The 19,449-nt window shown below is 37.4% G+C and overlaps 1 protein-coding gene across 22 annotated transcripts in view; it reads left to right on the top strand.

Moving 5' to 3' along the window:
- The window catches only part of Nemp2 (nuclear envelope integral membrane protein 2), a 121,056-nt gene extending 101,865 nt beyond the window's left edge, over nt 1-19,191 (top strand). For 20 of the 22 annotated variants that reach the window (XM_078017744.1, XM_078017736.1, XM_078017749.1 and 17 more), the window contains 8 exons: nt 5,238-5,353; nt 8,284-8,515; nt 8,636-8,708; nt 9,845-9,938; nt 10,770-10,884; nt 12,584-12,809; nt 16,059-16,235; nt 17,034-19,191. In XM_078017744.1, coding sequence (XP_077873870.1) covers nt 5,238-5,353; nt 8,284-8,515; nt 8,636-8,708; nt 9,845-9,938; nt 10,770-10,884; nt 12,584-12,809; nt 16,059-16,235; nt 17,034-17,172 — 1,172 coding nt within the window. In that variant the 3' untranslated portion in view covers nt 17,173-19,191. Of the gene's footprint in view, nt 1-4,635; nt 4,763-5,237; nt 5,354-8,283; nt 8,516-8,635; nt 8,709-9,844; nt 9,939-10,769; nt 10,885-12,583; nt 12,810-16,058; nt 16,236-17,033 lie in introns of all 22 variants that reach the window. The other 2 variants (XM_078017752.1, XM_078017754.1) reach the window with 1 other exon arrangement.
- Nucleotides 19,192-19,449: the final 258 nt, after the last annotated feature.

The raw sequence follows: 19,449 nt of genomic DNA, 5'->3' as shown, positions 1-19,449 counted from the left end.
GTACCCCCTTATCCAGAGGGAGAATATACTGTTCCAAGTCTCCCAGTGGATGCCTGGAACTGCAAAGAGTACTAAAACCCATATGTGCTCATACATAATATTCCCTCATACATAATATTAACAGTAAAGTTTAATTTATGAATTAGGCACAGAGATTAATAACAATAGCTTCTAAGAAAAATAGAAAAATTATAACTATATTATAACAAAAATTACTTAAAACCTATGAATTATTTCTGGAATTTTCTATTTAATATTTTTGGATTACAGTTGATCATAGGTAACTGAGACTTGAAAGTGAAACCACAGGTGAAGGGGAACCATTAATGTCCTAAAATTATATTCGTTGGATGTTTATAAATTGAGTGGTATTTAAAATGAACTGAGGGATCTATCTCATTGGTTCTGGTAATCCTGACTTGAATGCTGTGCTAATGTAGATAACTAATCCCTAGAGAACCTGCTGAGAACTGCAGGGAGTTAAGGAAGATGGTGCTCATTCCAGGGTGTAGAGACCAGCCTTGCCATAGGAAGGATGACCTTCAGTGTTGGTTCAACAGACCTTCCCAAGTGCTTGGAAGATGTGGCAGAGCTGGGTTGGCCCATGCTGCCATATCTTTCTCCTGATCTGAATCAGGTTTGAGGAAATGAATATCTCGGTAATGGGGCACCCTCCAGAGTGAGAATGTATTTCAATCTCAAGTGTAATCAGTGGCTGTCAGAGGCACATATTGTTCCCTTCTGATTAAATGATTATCATCACATTTTATATTTAAATTCCTAGAAATTCTTTTTCTTTTCCTGGATCTCATTATAAAGGGATTGTTTTTATGATCTGACTGTATATATTTGCTCTCAGGAGGTTCTGTTTTAGCAAAATAAACCAGCAAAGGTTAGGGCTGTGCTAATGAAGGCACCTGCAGCAGCACCATAATCTTCAGTGTTAGGGCTTAATTGGTAATAGAGTTCAAATAAATCAAACTGGCTGTTTTTTCTATTTCATATCATCAAACAATGAAATTTCTCTAGAAGATGTTTACAGAAGGGAAGAGAAGCCTAAGAAAGATATGACCTTTATAATCAATCTAAGGTGGAAGAATCTGGTCTCTCTAGGAAGGCAGTGGACCAGCTATGAAAGTAAACTTGTCACAGCCCCCATTTCATGTCTTGACTGGTTAGCCCATGCCTATGGTTCACATGGGTGAACTCACTTCAGGCTAGGTTTGTAGCTTCTTGTGGCTGAGTTTCTGGTCGCTTAGATGTTTAGACATTCTGTGTGGGTTGACTAAGGTACATTCACCTCAGGAGACCTGTGATAAGAATGGAGGGCAGCCAAAGGACACCATGAAATACTGACACTTTGTCTCTACTCTTTTGGGCATTGTGTGAATTCCACATCAGCTTCATCTCTATGGCCAGAGGGTACCTGAGAATTTCTGGGGAGGCAACATACTTTTAAGTAATGTACATTTCTTAATCTGGAGGTGGAAGGAAAATTCAGAGCAAGTTCTTTTATTCTAACCAGGAGGTCCCTTACACAGAGTACACTGATGGACAGCATATGAAGAAAACAAAGCCAAGATTAATGCCACTTCTTGCTTCCTCTACCCTCAAGTATCTGATGAGGAGCAAGAAGATGTTCCCTAACCAGAGGCTATTAAGAGTTATAGGCTCAACCCTCTCCTTAAGGGTACACCAATAATAAAGTAGGTAGAGGGAGGTGTAGCCTGTGGCTTCCAACAAGGCTGGAGAGGGTGTCCTGCTGCATCAGGAGTGCTAACTGGCACTGGCCAAGCTCTTAACCAAAACTGGTCGGACTTTCTGGGGCTGGACTATACCCATTCAAATAATCCTCTTATCCTCTTAAATTGCTACACACACACACATACTCACACAACAAATATCTTAAGTGCTGTGGGATATAGTAATGAAATGCATGCTGTCCCAAAGTCCACAGGAAGACAGTGTGAGCCAATAAGTCTATTTGTATTATGAAAACAAAGCAGAATCAGAAGACTGCAGGTAAAAGTGCTTGGATGTGCAAGATTAGACAGTGGATCAGAGAGGTCCTTCCTAAGAATGTGATATTGGAACAAATACATCAGTTATTGGAAAGTACAAGCTCTGCCAATATCTGGAGAAAGAAGGTTGGTTGCAAATGAAAATTGAAGCAGGGTGAACTAGCACCTAGAGGAGGATCAGTGGGTTGATGTGGCTGGAGCAGTTGAGTGGGAGAGAGGTGGAGGAGAGAAGGTCATAGGGGTACTTTTGTCCCTGGAAGGGAGGTTAAATTTTATTATCATGTAATAGGAGATAAAAGATCTTTATGCTGTTTGTAGAATAGTTTGTGGAGGAAATAGTAGGGCTCCTTCTGGAAGCAGGAGGCTGCTACTGTAATCCAAATGCAAGATAAAATGTGACATGGATAACAGAAATATTTACTCCCAAATTCAAACTATTGCATTAAATTTGAATAGCATTATGTTGCTCTTGGTTAAAGAGCTACAGGTATCAAATGATTTAGAAGATAGTCTTAGGATCAAATGCAAAAAACTCCATTTTAAGGTAGCACTTATTTACAAAGCTTAGGTCCCACAATGAGTATTTTTTCAGGCCTCTAAAAAAAGGGAACTTTTCTATGGGAATTGATTCAGCCCTTGAAGTAGTAGGCTTCACTAAGAGAGGAGTTATAGGGAGGGTCCTGGAGGCATCCCTAAGAAAAGTGCCCCTAGCATTGAGTACATGTGATGTTGAAATAACTGGCTAGAAGTGAATATTTCTGTAATGTTCCGGGTTTCCTGAGACCTCAGTTCCTTCATTTCCCTCGCTGAACATACTTTTTCCAACATCAGTAGATCCTCTCTTATCTTTTGATGATTCCCAATACAAAGTTCTTAACTCTAGCTTCCCCATTTAACCCTGGTTCTGGCTAAAAGACCCCATAGGATGCTGTGCAGAGGCAGAATGTGGGATGGGGAAGGCCAGTCCAGAAACCTCCCTCTCCCTCCTCTGCTGCTCACCTGACGGCTTAAGTTCTTGCAGTTTTGCGCTGTCTTCCTGCCTATACCCAACTGTCAGCCCTTCCCTGCCCCAATCTGCTCTTCCCCTGCCACTGCCCTTGGCCAGGAGATGAGTACATCTCAGACATGCTCAAGAATGTTTCAGCATAGGCTGCTCTGAGTGTTCTAGTATTGTCCTTTGGGCTCTTGTGCACAGATAGACCATACAAGAATGTATTTTTATTTTATTTTCCTGTATTTAACAGAGAGCTTCTTGAGCTTCCTTCTTGTGCTGCTTTAAAACAGCTCTTAACATGGATTCCTGAGTTTACATCTCAGGCTCTTAAACTCCAAAATTCATTGATAAATTTTAAGATCCATGCATTTCATCATAAATTTAAGAATAAAATGAAAGAACATAACTGTCACAGGGGAATATCGTGGGTCCTCATACAATTTTACCATTTCATGTATCTTCCTAAGAACTCTGACATTCATGCTATTGTTTCAGGAGGCAGGACCTTCTCAGGGTCCTTTCCCCAAGTCTGTCTTCCCCAACTTGATGGTCCAAATTTTAATGCCAAGGATATTTCAAACCAGAACAGAAAACTATCAGAGCTTATTCAAGATTACTCCCTAAATAGGTATAATTGTTGACTAGTTATTGCTGGTTAACCACTCCTTCGCCAGCTTTGATATAGCAGGATGTTCTAGCTTCATTTTAGGTTTTTCTGTAGAAATAGCAGACCATACTTTCCTCAGAGGAGTTAGGTATTGGATATCAGACCCATTTCTCTGGGGAACCAAGAATATTTCCTATAGCTGTTTCCTATTTGGGAGATATTTCCTGTTTGATACTCTGTCTTGGATTCAGAAGAACTTACTAAATTTCACATCCAAACAGCAGTGGTCACAGAAGAATGACCCCCATTTATTTATTTATTTATTTATTTTAGCATTTACCACATTAACTTTCAATAATTATAGCACTTATTTCCCCCTCCCCTCTCTCGTATAGTTATGTAGTATCATAAGTGTGTAATTATTATATGTGGTATGCAACATATATTTGTGTACATGCATACTCATATTTTTGTATCTATAGCCATCTCCAGACAAATTTCACTTATGCTATGGATCTGCCCATTTTCACTTAATTCCACCAGTGAAAACTGGGTACATATGTGTCTAGAATTGAACTCATCCCACAATCCTCTCACAAACTTTGCTTCTTTTCTAGTATTTGTTTTCTGTTGAAAGGGCTTCACTATCTTTCCAGTCACAAGATACCTTCATATTATCTTACTTCTTCACCCAATGAACCTCCAAAGCCTGTTGGTTTCATTTCCTAAGAGCTGTTGAATCTGTTATTTCTCCCTCCTCACTTAGTTCAGAGCTCCAGTAACATGGGCTCTTCTTTGCTGTATCAGGTGCTTCCTGCTGTTGTTGGTGCCTGGAAACTTCACATGCCTTATGATTGGTGCCTTAACACTACCTAACCCTTACTGAACTGTTTAATTCCTTTTGATTGCCAGCAGTTTCCTGCTGAGACTCTGATATTTCCTAAAATCTTTCAGTGCTCTGCTTTCAGGATGAATTCACATTCTTTTTTTAAAAAATATTTATTTCTTTTTAGTTATTGGCGGACACAACATCTTTGTTTGTACGTGGTGCTGAGGATCGAACCTGGGCCGCACGCATGCCAGGCGAGCGCGCTACCACTTGAGCCACATCCCCAGCCCAATTCACATTCTTTGTGTGAAGTAAGCACTGCTCGCCTCTCCAACAGCAAATGTTGAGATGTTTCCATGTATCCCTCCACAGGATTCTTGTTCCTATGCCAATATATCAGTTAGATATCCCTCAACTGAACTACTCCCATGATTTCCTACATATTTGCCACCCTCAACCCCTGACTGTCTTGTTGCTTCCAATCATCCATTTGTATTTCACTTTTTCTGGGAAGCCACCCTTAACTGCTGGCCTCTGCTTCAGGACTGAAGACATGGTTACTCTCTATGCCTGTGTAGTGCCCTCCATGTCATAAGAGCCTTTATACTGGACTAGGATATTTTCTGTGTCCTGCTAGGTCATGAAGACCAAAGGACTAAAATTACCTTATAGAAAAATTTATTAGTCACAGAATGTTAAAACTGTTACTATCTCTCTTCGAATAATTAAAAAAAAAGATTCTGGGCAATTAAATATTTAAGAAATTACATTTTTTTCCTCTCTTAGTTCCAAGATGTAAAGCTTTGAAAGAGATGGATTTTATTCAAACTTCTGAGTCAAAATGTTATTGCTACAATCAGAATTCCCAAATGGAGTGGACATCTCTGTGGTCATCTGTGCAGGTAGGAGCCTACTTTTAAATCATGTCTTAAGGACAGGGTGTTAAAATGTAAGAATAAAAAGTACATTTTGTATGGCATGTAGCCGAGTGTTAGGATGAGGCTGATTCGAAGATCACATAGAGCCGCTCAAGGAGCAGTGGTGTGGAAAGAGTATGTTAACTCCTCTGCCTACTTCTCCAGCCCCTTTCTAGACCACTCTCAGTGAATATACCATCCAAGCGAATATAGTGTTGAAGCTATGATATTAAAGGGAGTCATCAGAATAGTTTTATTGAGAAGGTATCATTAAGAAAGATTTCAGTGAAGTGAGTTACCAAGAGGGTATCTGAGAAAAGAATGTTCTAGACTGAGGAGATAACTGGAAAATTCTTATCAGGAGGCACATGATATTGATTTATACTACAAATATATACAACACTTTGATCACTTGTTTAAGGTGGTATCTGCCAAGACCTTCCACTTTAAATTTACTGTTTTTCTTTTATTAATGAACGAGTTTTTCGAAGAGATAATTTGAGACTGTGTGTATATTCTGTTCCTCATCAACTTTCTAGCCTCTAGGGATGCTTGCCTATCATCATCATATTTATCAGATGATTTTCTAATTCCATTATTCTTTTTACATTCATTGTCATTCTACTAGGGAAGAGTTTTTCCTCCTTCTATTTATTAATTTATTTATATCCAGGTATTCTCATAAAGTGTCAAATTCATTCAATAGACTATAATCCATTACCTCTTTTGATACTCAAATTGTCCTAGATTTGGTGAATATGGTGCTCTTTCAAACCATCTCAGTGTTTTTTTTTAACTTGTGCCTATCATCTCTTTGAGTACTACATATTTCTTTTTCTTTTAAAAATATTTTTAATTGTAGATGGACACAATACCTTTATTTTATTAATTTACTTTTATGGGATGCTTAGGATCAAACCCAGTGCCTCACACACAGCAGGCAAGTACTCCACCACTGAGCTACAACCCAGCCCAAGTACTACATATTTTCTAGCAAACAAAAATGTTTCAGGCTCATGTTGTAGTTTCCTAGACCCAACCCTGCAGTCATAATTTTTTCCAGGGTGCATTCAGCACTAGGTGTGTCCATTACTACTAGAATATCACCATCATGTGTATGCATCCACACCTATATCCCTGCACATAAATCTGTTTCTATCTACCGATCTACTTAAAACTATAAAATATAAAACATGGAGATATCAGAACTCATGTGAGTGATTCAGGGGTTAGGTTTGTTCTTATAAAAACTTGCTCTGGAGAGAACTCAGGGGTCCCACAAGACATCTAGCTTAACCCCATACAGAGCTTCTCTCTCACTGAGCTCCTATTAGGCCCCATCCCTTAAAGGTCCCACTGTTTCTCAGCACTGCCACACTAGGGGCCCAGCCCCCAAAACATGAACTCTAGTAAATACACTCAAGCCATATCCAGACGGTAGCAAGGACCAAGAGATGAGCCTGGGCCAGTCTTATATTAGGAGGTCAGAAAGAAGAAGGGAGCTAGCAGAGGGGAAAGAAGGAACAATAAGTGAAGAAGAAGTGTCTTGAAAGCCCTAAGAAAGTGAAATAGGGAGAGGGAATGATAAGCAGCACCAAGTGCCAATGGTGGGTCCAATAAGAGGGCTACAAGTCAATTGGTAAGCAGTTGAGACATATGAGGGCACTAGTGACGTAATTAGGACAACCTGTTAGGGTGAAAGCCGGTTGATGTGGGTTAAAGAGAGAATGGGAAGAGAAGAACTGGAGACTGCAGGCATAAGCAACTTTTTAAAGGAATTTTATTGCAGTGAGAGGCAAAATAATGGATTGCTAAAGGGAAAAGTGGAGTCCATAGGAAGTTGTTTTTCTACTTTAAATGGAAAAAATAGCAGCATGTGGCATGTTCATAGAAATGACCTAGTAAAGAGGGAAGAAGTGCTCGTGAGGTGTACTTGAGTAGGGAAAGGATAGATAGGATCTAGTGCACAAGTCAGGGGCTTGCCGTTAAGTGAGTGTATTAATTTCCTCTGACAGAAATTTTCTCCCAACTGGTGAGAAACAGAGCATGTGCCCACAGATGCTGACAGATGGGTAGATAGGGGAATAGGAGCTGATTGACATTCACTGCTGATTTCTTCCATTTTTAGTGAAGTAGGAAGGATCATCATCTGAGAATGAGCATGGGGAAGAGGTGTTGGAAAATTGAGGAGGGTGATGTGAAGGCAGAGGGATGTGTGTATGAATGACTGTAGCTTTTAGGTCCTACTTCAAGTTCACTGTCATGTATTCAAATCAAGACCACTGTGCCTTTCCATAGCATATTTTGTGGCACAAATGCAAGAGTGGAATAGATGCAGAGTTGGATTTTCCAGATGAGTATGATAAATCAAGAGGGATACAAAGGAGTTAAGGATACATGGAAGGGAATGGCTTATGCATGGAATTTTGCTGGGTAAGAAGGGACTTGAGTACATCCAAGGTGTAAGGATCAGGAGAAAGATGTTCTGGTCTGTATTATAGTCAGGGCATTGAAAGAAGCATGAAATGTAGCACATGGAGGGGCTACAGTTTGGTACAGACAGAACCAGGGTGTGACTATAAAAGTGATTAGCTGAGGTAGGGTGGAGGACAACAGTATACATAAAATAGGGTTCCAGGAGCCTTTAAGGTCCCTTATGTGTCTCTTGATCACAAAGACTTGCTAGAAGAGAGGAAGAAATATCCACTTTCAAAAATGCCAACGTGTGTTTGGATTAAATGCAGATGTGTAGGATCCATCATTTGGATCCTGGGCTCAGTACATGACCATGTGCATCTGTGTGTTCTTCCTTAAACAAGTGTTGGGTTCTTCTTACTCCTCTGCTAATGTTTTTAGGAAGTTTATGAGAAGTTTTTACTTCTGTATTTATGAATTTCTTTGCTTTTGTTTTATAGGTGAAAATTACCAGTCCGGGCCTGCTCAGTATTGTATATATCACAGAAATGCGTAATTGCCAGTATCCAGAAACAATTCTGACTTTTATCAAATGTGTTATTCATAAGTTTTGGGCACCAAAAGAATCTAATGAAATAACTATAATCATCAGTCCATACGAGGAAACCAAGTGCTTCTCTGTGAATCCTGTCAGGGAAATATTTATTTATACAATAAGAGTGAATCGAAAGAGTAAGTTTGTTAGTTACATTTGACTTTTTGGATTCAGTTTAAGTGACATGTCTCTTCTTTTAACAACAAAAGTATATTGTCACGAAATGTTTTTTGTGTGTTTGTCTTTTTTTATTTCAGTTGTGGATTTCAAACTTTTCCTTGTATTTGTGGCAGGCATTTTCCTTTTCTTTTATGCAAAGACCTTGAGTCAGTGAGTATTCATTTTTACATTCTTGGCTTTGTGACTTAAATGGGTTATTTTATTTAATGGTCATTTTCGACCCTATTGTAAATATTTTTACACCATTGTGCATTTTTGTTCTTGCTTTAGGTTTTGCAAACAGTAGGTCTGAACATAGTGTTTGAAAGATCTTTAAAGACAGCAACAGTTATTTGTATAGCATGGTATGTGTAAAGTACAAAGTGCTTTTATATGCATTATTTTATGTGTTAACATATTTTATTAGATTTTCATAACAGCTATGTAAACTCTGTATATTCTCATTTTATCAATGAGAAAAACAACATCCATCATCGTACAACTGGTTCTTATCAGGGCCCAGATTCATACTCAGGTTTTCTGATGCCAAGTGCCTCACTCTATTTCATTAGAGCTGCCTCCTAGATTTGTGGCTCAGATATATAAAGTTGAATATAACAAATATCTGACTCTTGAATAAGCATATTATTCTGACATTTTCATTTCTTGCAATTTCATTTGTGCAAAAATCAATCTCTTTCCAATATTGCACTTTTTAAGTTTCTCATGCTAGTTAATATCCAACATTTTCAAGCATTCTTAACATTGTTCATTTTTGAGCTTATCCTTGGTTCAATTAAATAGGCTTAATGTCATCTACAAGCTTTATAAACCAGACAACTCGTATAGAGCAGGAAGAGTAAAGCTTGGACTCCAAGGAGCTGGGCTGCAATCCTGAATCCTCCAGTTAGTGTATATTTGGGAAGGTCTTCTAACTTCCTGATGCCTTTCCTCCTCTATAAAACTTAGACATAGATAACTAAAAATACATGTAAACTCTAAGATAAGTGCCTGCTACCTGACAGGTGCTCAATTACTGTTGTCAGATCACATTCTAAATACATAAGATAACTCAGACATCCTGTTTTGAGTTAATGGAAAGCTATATACTATAAATTGGAAGACTGATTTCAAGCTATTTACTATAAATTACAAGACTGTAAGAACAGGATTTAATTAGAGTTGCCCTCTGAGTTTTTTTTTCTTGATATTCTTCATGGCTACTGTTGTCATGTTGAACATGTTTTTTTTTCATATTGAAAGTGCTCTTGGCATTTAAACTGACTTTTATCTGCTTGTCTTGACAGAAGCCCTGTTTTCTATTACTCTTCGGGGACTATGCTGGGTGTTGTAATGACTTTAGTCTTTATACTGCTGTTGGTGAAAAGATACATTCCAAAGGTAGGCATGATATGTGTCAATAAATAAAAAAATGGAAACTGTAATCTGATAGGTGTAAAATACTAATCAATTTATTTATGTTATTGACAGTTCCTAATTCAAACAATGTTTCTTCACTATATTACCTGACTTTAAAATATAATATTTCTGGAGAGTTCATTTTATTTATTATTTTATATAGATTTACCTAAGTATTAGGTTATGGCAATATGTCTTTTGAGACCTTTTTTTTTTTTTCTAGGTAGTATGTATGTGGTTGGTTGGTTGGCTTTCTGAGTGACAGGAGACTGATTCTATGATTCTATATTGAGAGAAAATTTTATCTTGGCCAAACTTAGGACTCTCATGATGCTGAATCTTGGGGGCCTTGTTAATAGCATTGCTGCATCTGGGGATTTATTCTTTATTATTATTTCTACAGCACACCTTCAAAAGCATACTGCCCTGAACTTAGTTGAGGATAAGTAAATAATAATCCATGATGGTAATGTTGCTATTACTCTGGTTAAAGTTTGTAATAACAGCTGTATTTTGAGATAAATTTGTTCTTTTTAATAGTGTTTCTCTAATTTTATGTGCAAAACCACTTGGGGACCTTGTTAAATTGCAGATTCAGTTTCAGCAGTCTGAGAGCCTAAATTTCCCATAAATTCCCATGTCATGCCAATTACGCTGTTTTGTGAACCATATTGAGTAGCAAGACTCTAGAGAGAATCTTGAGATTGGTTTTATCTCAGTTTGATATAGATGTAATACAAAGCGTTTGTTTTCTTCTATTTTTACAAGAATGAATGAACCAAAAAATGTGTTATTATTTTCTTCCACACACAGTATAGCACCTTTGGGGCTCTAATGGTTGGTTGTTGGTTTGCTTCAGTTTATGTTGTGTGCCAACTGATGGAAGATCTCAAGTGGCTGTGGTATGAAAACAGAACATATATGTTTGGTATGTAAGAATTAAAAACAGCACTTTCTCTTACTGGTGAATCTGTAATTACTAGAAGCCTTCTTTTAACCTATGTTTCTTTCCAGCATCAGAATTTTCGTTTTGAACTAAAGGAGGTACCATTAAAAATAATATTTTGTTTATTTTATTCCCATAGTTGGTAATTGAAATTCATTTGGATCCCATATTAAATAGTTTTTCCTATAATCTTTCTTAATTTTCTATGCTAATGATCGAAAGAGTAAAAAAAGTAACTAAAAAGTACAAATTTAAAAAAATATGCGCACACACACTCAAACACACACATGCACACACACACAAAGTGTCCCTTTTGACTGTGTACACTTTTTCTTAATGTATTAATGTGAAAGGTGAGAAATCCTTAATATAAATGACGAATAAAAAATGGACTTTTTGGAAACAAAAGCTAAAAACAACATTTATTTTCTTTATTCATTGTACAAAAAAAAACCCCGTTTTGTTTGTTTTTATTAGGAAATAATGGACAGTAGGAGAACCCTTAGCATCAAATTTCTCACATGTTTATCACCCCTAAGAAAAAAGCAATTAATATTTTGTTTTACTTGAAATTTATGTTTTTAGCTCATTTTCTTTGTTAACATAATAAGATATTTTAAAAAGTAAATTACAGATAACATGGTAGGCTCCTCTAAATTCTTTTCTATTCATCTCTAAAAACAAAGGGCATTTTGGGGTGAGTTGCTGGGGATTGAACCCAGGGCCTTATGCAGGCTAAAACTGAACTCTACTCTTAGTTCTACTATGGGTTTTTTAAAAAAATTAATAATTACAAAAAGTCATCTATTACTCAGGCCATGTTAAAATTGCCCAGTCACCTTGATGGCTGGTTTGTATAAGCCAGGATATAGTCCAGAACCACAGTTTGTATCAGTTATGTTTATAAATCTCTTAATTCATAGCAATTCCTGTTTTCATCACAGTGGTGTGCTGAAGAGAGCAAGCTAGTTGTCCAATAGAATGTCCACTTTCTGGATTTATCTAATGACTCCTGTGAGGCATAATTTAACTTGTACTTCTTCTCCCATATTTCCTGTAAACTAGAAGTTAGATGTGAATGTTTGGTTACATACAAATTAAATGCTTTTGGTGGGATACATAAGAGGCAATATACACTTCACATTGGATCATAACTGGAAACATAGTATTATATAGTTACACATAGGCAATGATGGACTGAGCACTAGATTAGTCGAGTGATCATCTGATCCCTTCACCAAAAAATCACATTTTCCTTTTGTGACTTGAAGATTAAAAATAGGGTTTATAGCAGTCTGAATTCTACTGTAACTTATTTCTGACCAAAGCAACCATGATAACATTTACCCATCTATGACATTGGGCTAAAATAAAACATGCTTAATATATCACTATTATAATGACCATACATCCTGTATTATTTTAAAAGTCAACCTAAGGGCTGGGGATTTAACTCAGTGGTAGCATGCTTGCCTAGCATGTATGAGGCCATGGGTTCAGCACTGCAAAAAAAAGGCTAATAACTAGCTGTATACTCCACCCCTGCCCTGCCCCAACCTTTAATGGAAAAAATAAAATTAAAATCTCACAGATTTTACTTTTAAGTCAAGGCTTTGCCAATATTTTTACATAAGATTTCAAATTCAGATTTACATTATTATACCTTCCTCTGCTTTTCCAGGCTATGTTTTGGTAGTTGGATTTTTCAGTTTTGCTGCCTGCTACAAACATGGACCCCTTGTTGATGACAAGAGCAGAAGTCTTCTCATGTGGACCCTACGGCTTCTCTCCCTGGTTCTAATCTATGCTGGTGTGGCCGTGCCTCAATTTGCTTATGTAGTCATGATCCTTCTTATGTCCTCTGGGAGTCTGCACTACCTAATGAAAGTATTCAGTTATGTGAAGTGGTGTGTAATCTTTTTTTTTTCCCCCCATAAATTTGACAAATTGAGTTCTGGTTTTGTTGTTTGGGGGGATTTGTTTTTATAACATGTGATATTTTATTTCATAATTAACTACATTTACTCTGGAGATAACACTTTGAGAGAGGAGAAGGATAGAGAGCTCTAATCATCTCATCCCATATCCATTTCTTGTCTTCATTAATCTTTCAGAGATGCACCACCACTTACAAAGTAATTAGAGCTCACTTGAAATTTACTAAAATCATTGGCAAAATTACTTGGGCTCTGGGTTACTAAAGATTTCTACTTTTATTCTGCATTTCTTTTCATTAAAGCCAAAGACTGTTTTAATGTATTATTTGTGCTTGTGAGATAAGAGTTAGGAAAAAGAAATGAATTGTAAATAATTGAAAGGTGTTATTCAGTTGATTGCATTAAGGACTTTCTTAGGTTTTAAGTTAAGGCTTAAGGCTTTTCAAAGTATAGAAGGAAAGACATGGCAAATTCTGTTGTCAAAGCTTTTGTTATGTCTGTCTTCAGTCATAGAGTCTGAGATCTGTTTTCATGTCAGGTGCACAGATGGGGATGGTCCCTTTATAGATGTATGTCTCTGTGCCTTTTAAGTGACAAAATAGAGCTTGCCCAAGGACTAATGGGATATAAAGAAAGTTCAGGAATGCTTTCCTGCAGGAAATATCACTAAACTAAATCTTAAATAATGAGCCAAAATAGCTCAGTGAATAAATGTGCAGGGCTTTCCTGACATAGAGAAAGTCCCATTTGGTGTCATCATGAGGCAGTAGCTATCAGGGTAGTTAGTGAGGTGGGCAAGGGCCAGATTAAGGGGCATCAGCAAGCCATGCCAAGGAATCTAGTCTGGTTCTGTACATTGTGGAAGGGTTTACTGATATGTGGTTTAGTTAATCTCTGTTGCCTAACCAGGAGTTATAAGTTAAATGCTTGAGGCTAGGGAGATACTGTGCCAGACAGAGGTGAGGCAGTAGGGTAACCCTGAAGATGGTGGGAAATTCTGCAGTGTACCCTTATCAAAAAGGGTACACAGTTACCACTCAGCTTGAGCTGATTGTTGCCTTGTGAAAATATGGATTCTACATTGAAGATATTCTAGAAATAATAGAACACTTCTAGAAATACTAGAAGTGTTGTTTGGGATTTAAATGTGACTTCTTAGGATTTTTAAATGTTGGCAGTTAATCTAATTAAAAATATATTCAACAGGGCTGGGGTTGTGGCTCAGAGGTAGAGCACTGCCTAGCATGTGTGAGGCACTGGGTTCGATCCTCAGCACCACATGAAAATAAAATAAAGATATTGTGTCCACCTATAACTAAAAAATAAATACTATATATATATAAATAACCAGAATGTACTCGTGTGTTAGTGGGATGTGGCCCATGTATCTTCTGGGACAGAGGGTAGATAAAAGGGGAGGACTCTGTGGTAGGAAACCCGTCCTCAGGTATCACAGTGGCTAGGCATGCACTGATGAGGACAAGGAGTAGGAAGTGAGACTGGACTGGAAGAGGAAGTTAATAGATGTTTACCAAATTGGCCACAAGGAAGGGGACTCTATGGTGATACTTAGTTTATATATGTGGTGACTGCATGTGTGGCAGTGTCACAGGGTTAAAATGCTCCAGTGACAGGACAGGCTGCCTGTATAGAGTGGTGGAGGCCAAAAGGCAGCAGTGCCAGTGGAGGGGTTGACACTGAGTGGCTCTCTCGGCCCATCTGCCCAAGGCAGATAGTGTCTGGGATGACCAGAGGTCCCTCTGTCACTCTATAGCTTCCAGATCCCTGGCCCTTTGTCGGGCTTGTGGCCTAAGGAACCCAGGATGAAATTCCTTCTTCCTTCCCTGTAACTGTCCACCCACCTGCCAAGAGCAAAGTGTGTCCCTGCACAATGCTTCTTTTATACACTTACTGTGTGTTCAATAATGATAAAAATGTACAACAGACTCTCAACTTTAAATTCTCCTAGTAAATTATTATATGAAAAATTAGTGGATTTCAGGTTAAATAAACCAGAAATAATACCCTGATTTTTTAATAGTACTTTTTAGTTTCCAGAGTTGTTTCCATATAGTTTAATGATAAATGATACTACTCTTTTGATTATCTTTATTGAATACTACTATAGGCCACTTACTATGTTAAGTTCTTTACTACCCCAAATAGTCATTTAGTCTGTAGTGACTTCATGAGGTAGATGTTACCGCTCTTATTATTTTTATATGAGCAAAGTAGACTCAGAATTGGTAAGGAATTGCCCAGGTTCATGCAGTGAGTAACCTCAAAGCCAGGAATCTGCCCCAGTCTTCTGGCTGAATCCAGGGTTTTTCCTTTGGGAAACCAGGCCAGGGCTTCAGAAAAGGAGAAGGAAATAATGTCAGTGGTTCCTCAATCTAGCTCATTCACTATCAGATGATTTTTAAATGGTAAAAGATTTTTGAGATCTCAACCCTTAAAATATGTTTTTTAAAACTTCCTGATAATTCTGATGTTCATTTAGATTTGGAAACCCCTGATTAAATTAAATTTAAAAGCACCTCAAAACATTTTTAAAAACTAATTGATAAATATCATTGTCCTTTTTATGAGATTATTAGATATGTAAGTGTTTATATGACTACATTTTATGAGATTTGGGACTTTCCTGGTTGGAAAAAGAAAATTCCAGTCATGAGCCTCTTGGCATGTTGTGAAAGAACTAATATAAATTATTGTACATAAAAGACCTTTGTGCGATATATGCTCTTTCTCTAGGTTTAGTGAGAATTACCACCACTAGGTGGAAGTGATAACCCACAAATGCAGCTTCTTTGTCTAAAGACTAAAGGAGACCATTGGGTCTCCTTAAAAGGACATCTCAAAGGCTGGCTTCTGTCAGTGTGCAAGAAAATCAGCAGGCCAAGCATAAATAAGTCCGACTTGTAATTGTCTGATTGTGTAAGTAGAATTCACCAAGGAAGAAAAGGACAATTAACATTCTGTGTCAGAAATTGCTTCTGAAGGGTCTTAGGACGTTATTGGATAGTTCAGGAAGCAAAAAAGCAAACATCAGGCCCAAACCACATGTTCTGTATACCTCAATCATTAAGGACAGTGAAGAGCATAGGTATGGTCTACAGGGCTTTAAGAGAGGGATTACTATTCCTAAGATATATAGTTTTCTAAATCCTGAGAATTGACTTGGGCAGGAATCTAGCAACCAAATGCCACATGTTTTAGGAAAATGAAGCCGTGGTTTACACCAGGACAGCCAGTGGTTAAGTGTCTTACTGAAGAGGAATATAGGGAACAAGCTGATGCTGAAACAACCAGTGCCCTGGAGGAACTGCGCAGAGCCTGTCGCCGGCCTGACTTCCCATCCTGGATAGCCATCTCCAGACTCCAGGCTCCTAAAAAGTAAGCTCTGCTCAGCTGCTTTGGCCACAGCTTGGTCCAAATTATTTTAAAATCATAAGGTTGTCAGCATCTTGGGAGACTGAGGCAGAAGGCAAGTTTAAAGCCAGATTCACCAACTTAGTGAGACCTTGTCTCCAAATAAAATATAAAAAGGACTAGAGATTTGACTCAGTGATTAAGTGCCCTTGCCCTTGGTTCAATCTCTGGTTTAAAAAATAAAAAAGCCTTTTTGAGAGAGGCACTTTAGTTTAGAAACAGACTACTTCCCTGGATCACAGATGATGAAGTTGGTAGCAGTTCTCTTTCCTCAGTACTATGACTTTGCAATAGAGCTGCTATTGTCTGAATAAATATTGATTTGATGAGAGGTATTGACATTAAAATAATGAATAATAAATTTAAACTTACAAAAAAATAGGAAAAAGGTCGGGGATATATAGCTCAGTCATAGAACACTTGCCCAGGATGCATAAGGCCCCAGGTTCGATCCTCAGAACTACAAAAATAATAATAAGAAGAACAACAGATGGAATTAGCAACAGGAGTGGTTGGTTGCATTTGACTGCCCTGGGTGCTCATAATTCTGTCTACTTCTCCACTGTTTCCCTGGATAGCTGTCTCTAGGAGGATTGCATAAGCCATCTCCCTGTTTATACCAAGAGTGTAAATGCCATCCTCTAGTGACACAGAGTCCAATTTAATTAAAGGGATAAGAGGCAAGGGTGCATGTTATTTTAGAAATAAACCTTTCTGTTTGTTATACCACTAACTTTATTTACAACATAAAACACTTACTAGATTTGCAGAGTTTGTTCTTGGAGCAAGCCACCTGTCACCTGAAGAAATCCGTCTGCATGAAGAAGAATATGGCCTTGGCGGTGCTTTCTTGGAAGAGCAGCTCTTTAACCTACAGACTGACAGTCTACCTGCAAGTTGACTTCATTTTGGCAAGGAAGTGAGTAAAGGGCAAAGATGCAGTTAAAGTTGGGCAAAAGGGTTTTAAGGAACAGTGGAAAAAGCATGTGTTGTGGAGGAAAGCCATGCTGGAAAGGAAGACTAACCTATCTATATTAAAGGGAACTTATTTTCCTAGTAAGTTCTGCTACTTATTGTACGGTAGGTAGCCAGCAAGATTCTGTGACAGTTCATTGCCACTTACCTTGAAGTCTTTCATTAGGAACAAGGGAATCATGTTGTTCTTCAAGGGACCAGCAAGTATGAACAGGTGACTTGTCAAAACCAAGGCACTAAATCCTTATTCCCCTCAACCTGGGCCAAAAGACTATTGTTCTTCCTGCATTCTATCAATACCAGTGATGGAAGAGACCTGAAATATACTGGGCCTGTGCTTTCTAAAGTGTGATCCACAGGATAGCAACAAGTGTTTTAGTCAGTGAAAGGATTCTGAGGTTAACTAAGATTGATACAAAGTTAGACAAATATATTGTAGGGCTTCTCCAGGGCCTTTAATAATACTAATGCACATTGTGAATCTCCTAAACAAGGAGAAATTGTGTAGCAGTTTCTGCCTTAATTTGGTCACAGAACCCTTTTTTATGAGACTAATATTCCTTAGAACACATATTTGTAAAATGCTAATGATGGTAGAATTGAGGTTTGAGGAGGTTATATAACTCATCCAAGACCACAAAGCTATTTGAGGCAGTGCTGGTAGAGCTCCAGCCCCAGTATGTCCTGACTCAGAAGACTTCTTCAGACACAAACTCAGGGGCCTACAGTCTAGTTCTCACAATGTTGACATCTTTTTTATTTTTAAATAATGTATCTATTTAATAACTGTGATAAAGATAAACATTTAAAGTTTTGATAAGATTTAGATATGTGTGGATTAGAAATTAGAATTACTTTCTGTATTTTTTGTATGTTGAAGTTGAAGAAAACCTTTTGTGAAATTTGAGATTCATTTTTAAAAATTGTTCAGCTGTATACATTTGTAATAATTTTGTACAAACAGATTTGTAATATTTTTTACAGTGAGCAAATGTTTGTTTCTTGATTCATGAGTGAAATGAGCAACTAACTAACTAACCCTTGACCCTAGCAGAATGATGCCAAAACAAGTTTGAGATTTGAACACAGCAAAATAATTTATGGGTTAAGATGTTGTTAAGTTGATTCTCTTAAAATCAAACTTTGGCCATTTTTACTGTGATGAGATTATCAGGAAAAGGATAACAGGGAAGAGACAGAGAATTTTGTTACTGTAACTTTAGTAAAGCTTTTCTAAATTATCAAGTAAGAATGTAGCTATCTATTTGGAATTTTCTAGATCAATTTTCAAATGATATTTCCTCTGTGAGGCAGTATGTCAGTGTTTACAGGTCTGTTTTTGCCAGACATCTTAAAATATTAAGAACTGTCTCTTAAAAAAGAAAAAAGAAATAAAGAAAAAGAAAACTAGATTCAACTTGTGCCTTTATATAGACTTTGATTTTTTAAAAACTAAAAAACATATCCATTCTGTTTTATGATAACTATTTTATAAGTATTAATAAGGGATAAAAATATTTTTTGTTAGTTTAATCTTATTTTTTATAATTATATTTTATTGATGATGTATTACAAATATATCAGATGTATCAATTCTTGTGCTCACTTAGTTCACCTCCCAAGAGGCAGTTTTTATAGTACAGAAATGTGTGTATGAATCACGAACATCTGCTGGGGCTGCCAGGGCACGTCTCAGCTGGACAGCTGCTGGGCCCTTCCTGAGCCAGGTTGGAGAGAGGCTTCACTGGAAAGAAGCAGCTCCAAGTGGGCCAACAAGCCTGTGTAACCATCACAATAAAAAACTACTAACAAAAGAGAAAAAAAAAACCAATAATCTTCAGGATATTGTTCTTCATGTTCACTTTTAGAGGAAATTATGGATTTGTCAATTTCTGTTATGTGAATACTGTGAGAAGCTAAACAATTAAAAGTATTACTCATGATATTTTTGGTGTATTTATTTTTTTTTCTTTTACTTTGGTGTTTTATAGTAATGATCACAATTTTAATTCCCATAAAGCAATGTACAGGTTTTTCTCTCCTTGCCTTCCTTCCTCCTTTTCCTGTCGTATCTCCCCTCCTCTTGTTTCTTAGGAAATGTCCCTAAGGATAATGCAGTTGAGCAATGACTATATCTGTTGATGTTCTGAATTTGCCAATTTTTGTCCTTTGTAGCTATGTATACTGTAGACTATGATTCAAC

This window comes from Ictidomys tridecemlineatus, chromosome 7 (assembly GCF_052094955.1).
Source record: "Ictidomys tridecemlineatus isolate mIctTri1 chromosome 7, mIctTri1.hap1, whole genome shotgun sequence".
NCBI lineage: Eukaryota > Metazoa > Chordata > Mammalia > Rodentia > Sciuridae > Ictidomys > Ictidomys tridecemlineatus.
This window is presented reverse-complemented; position numbering and strand designations above follow the sequence as displayed.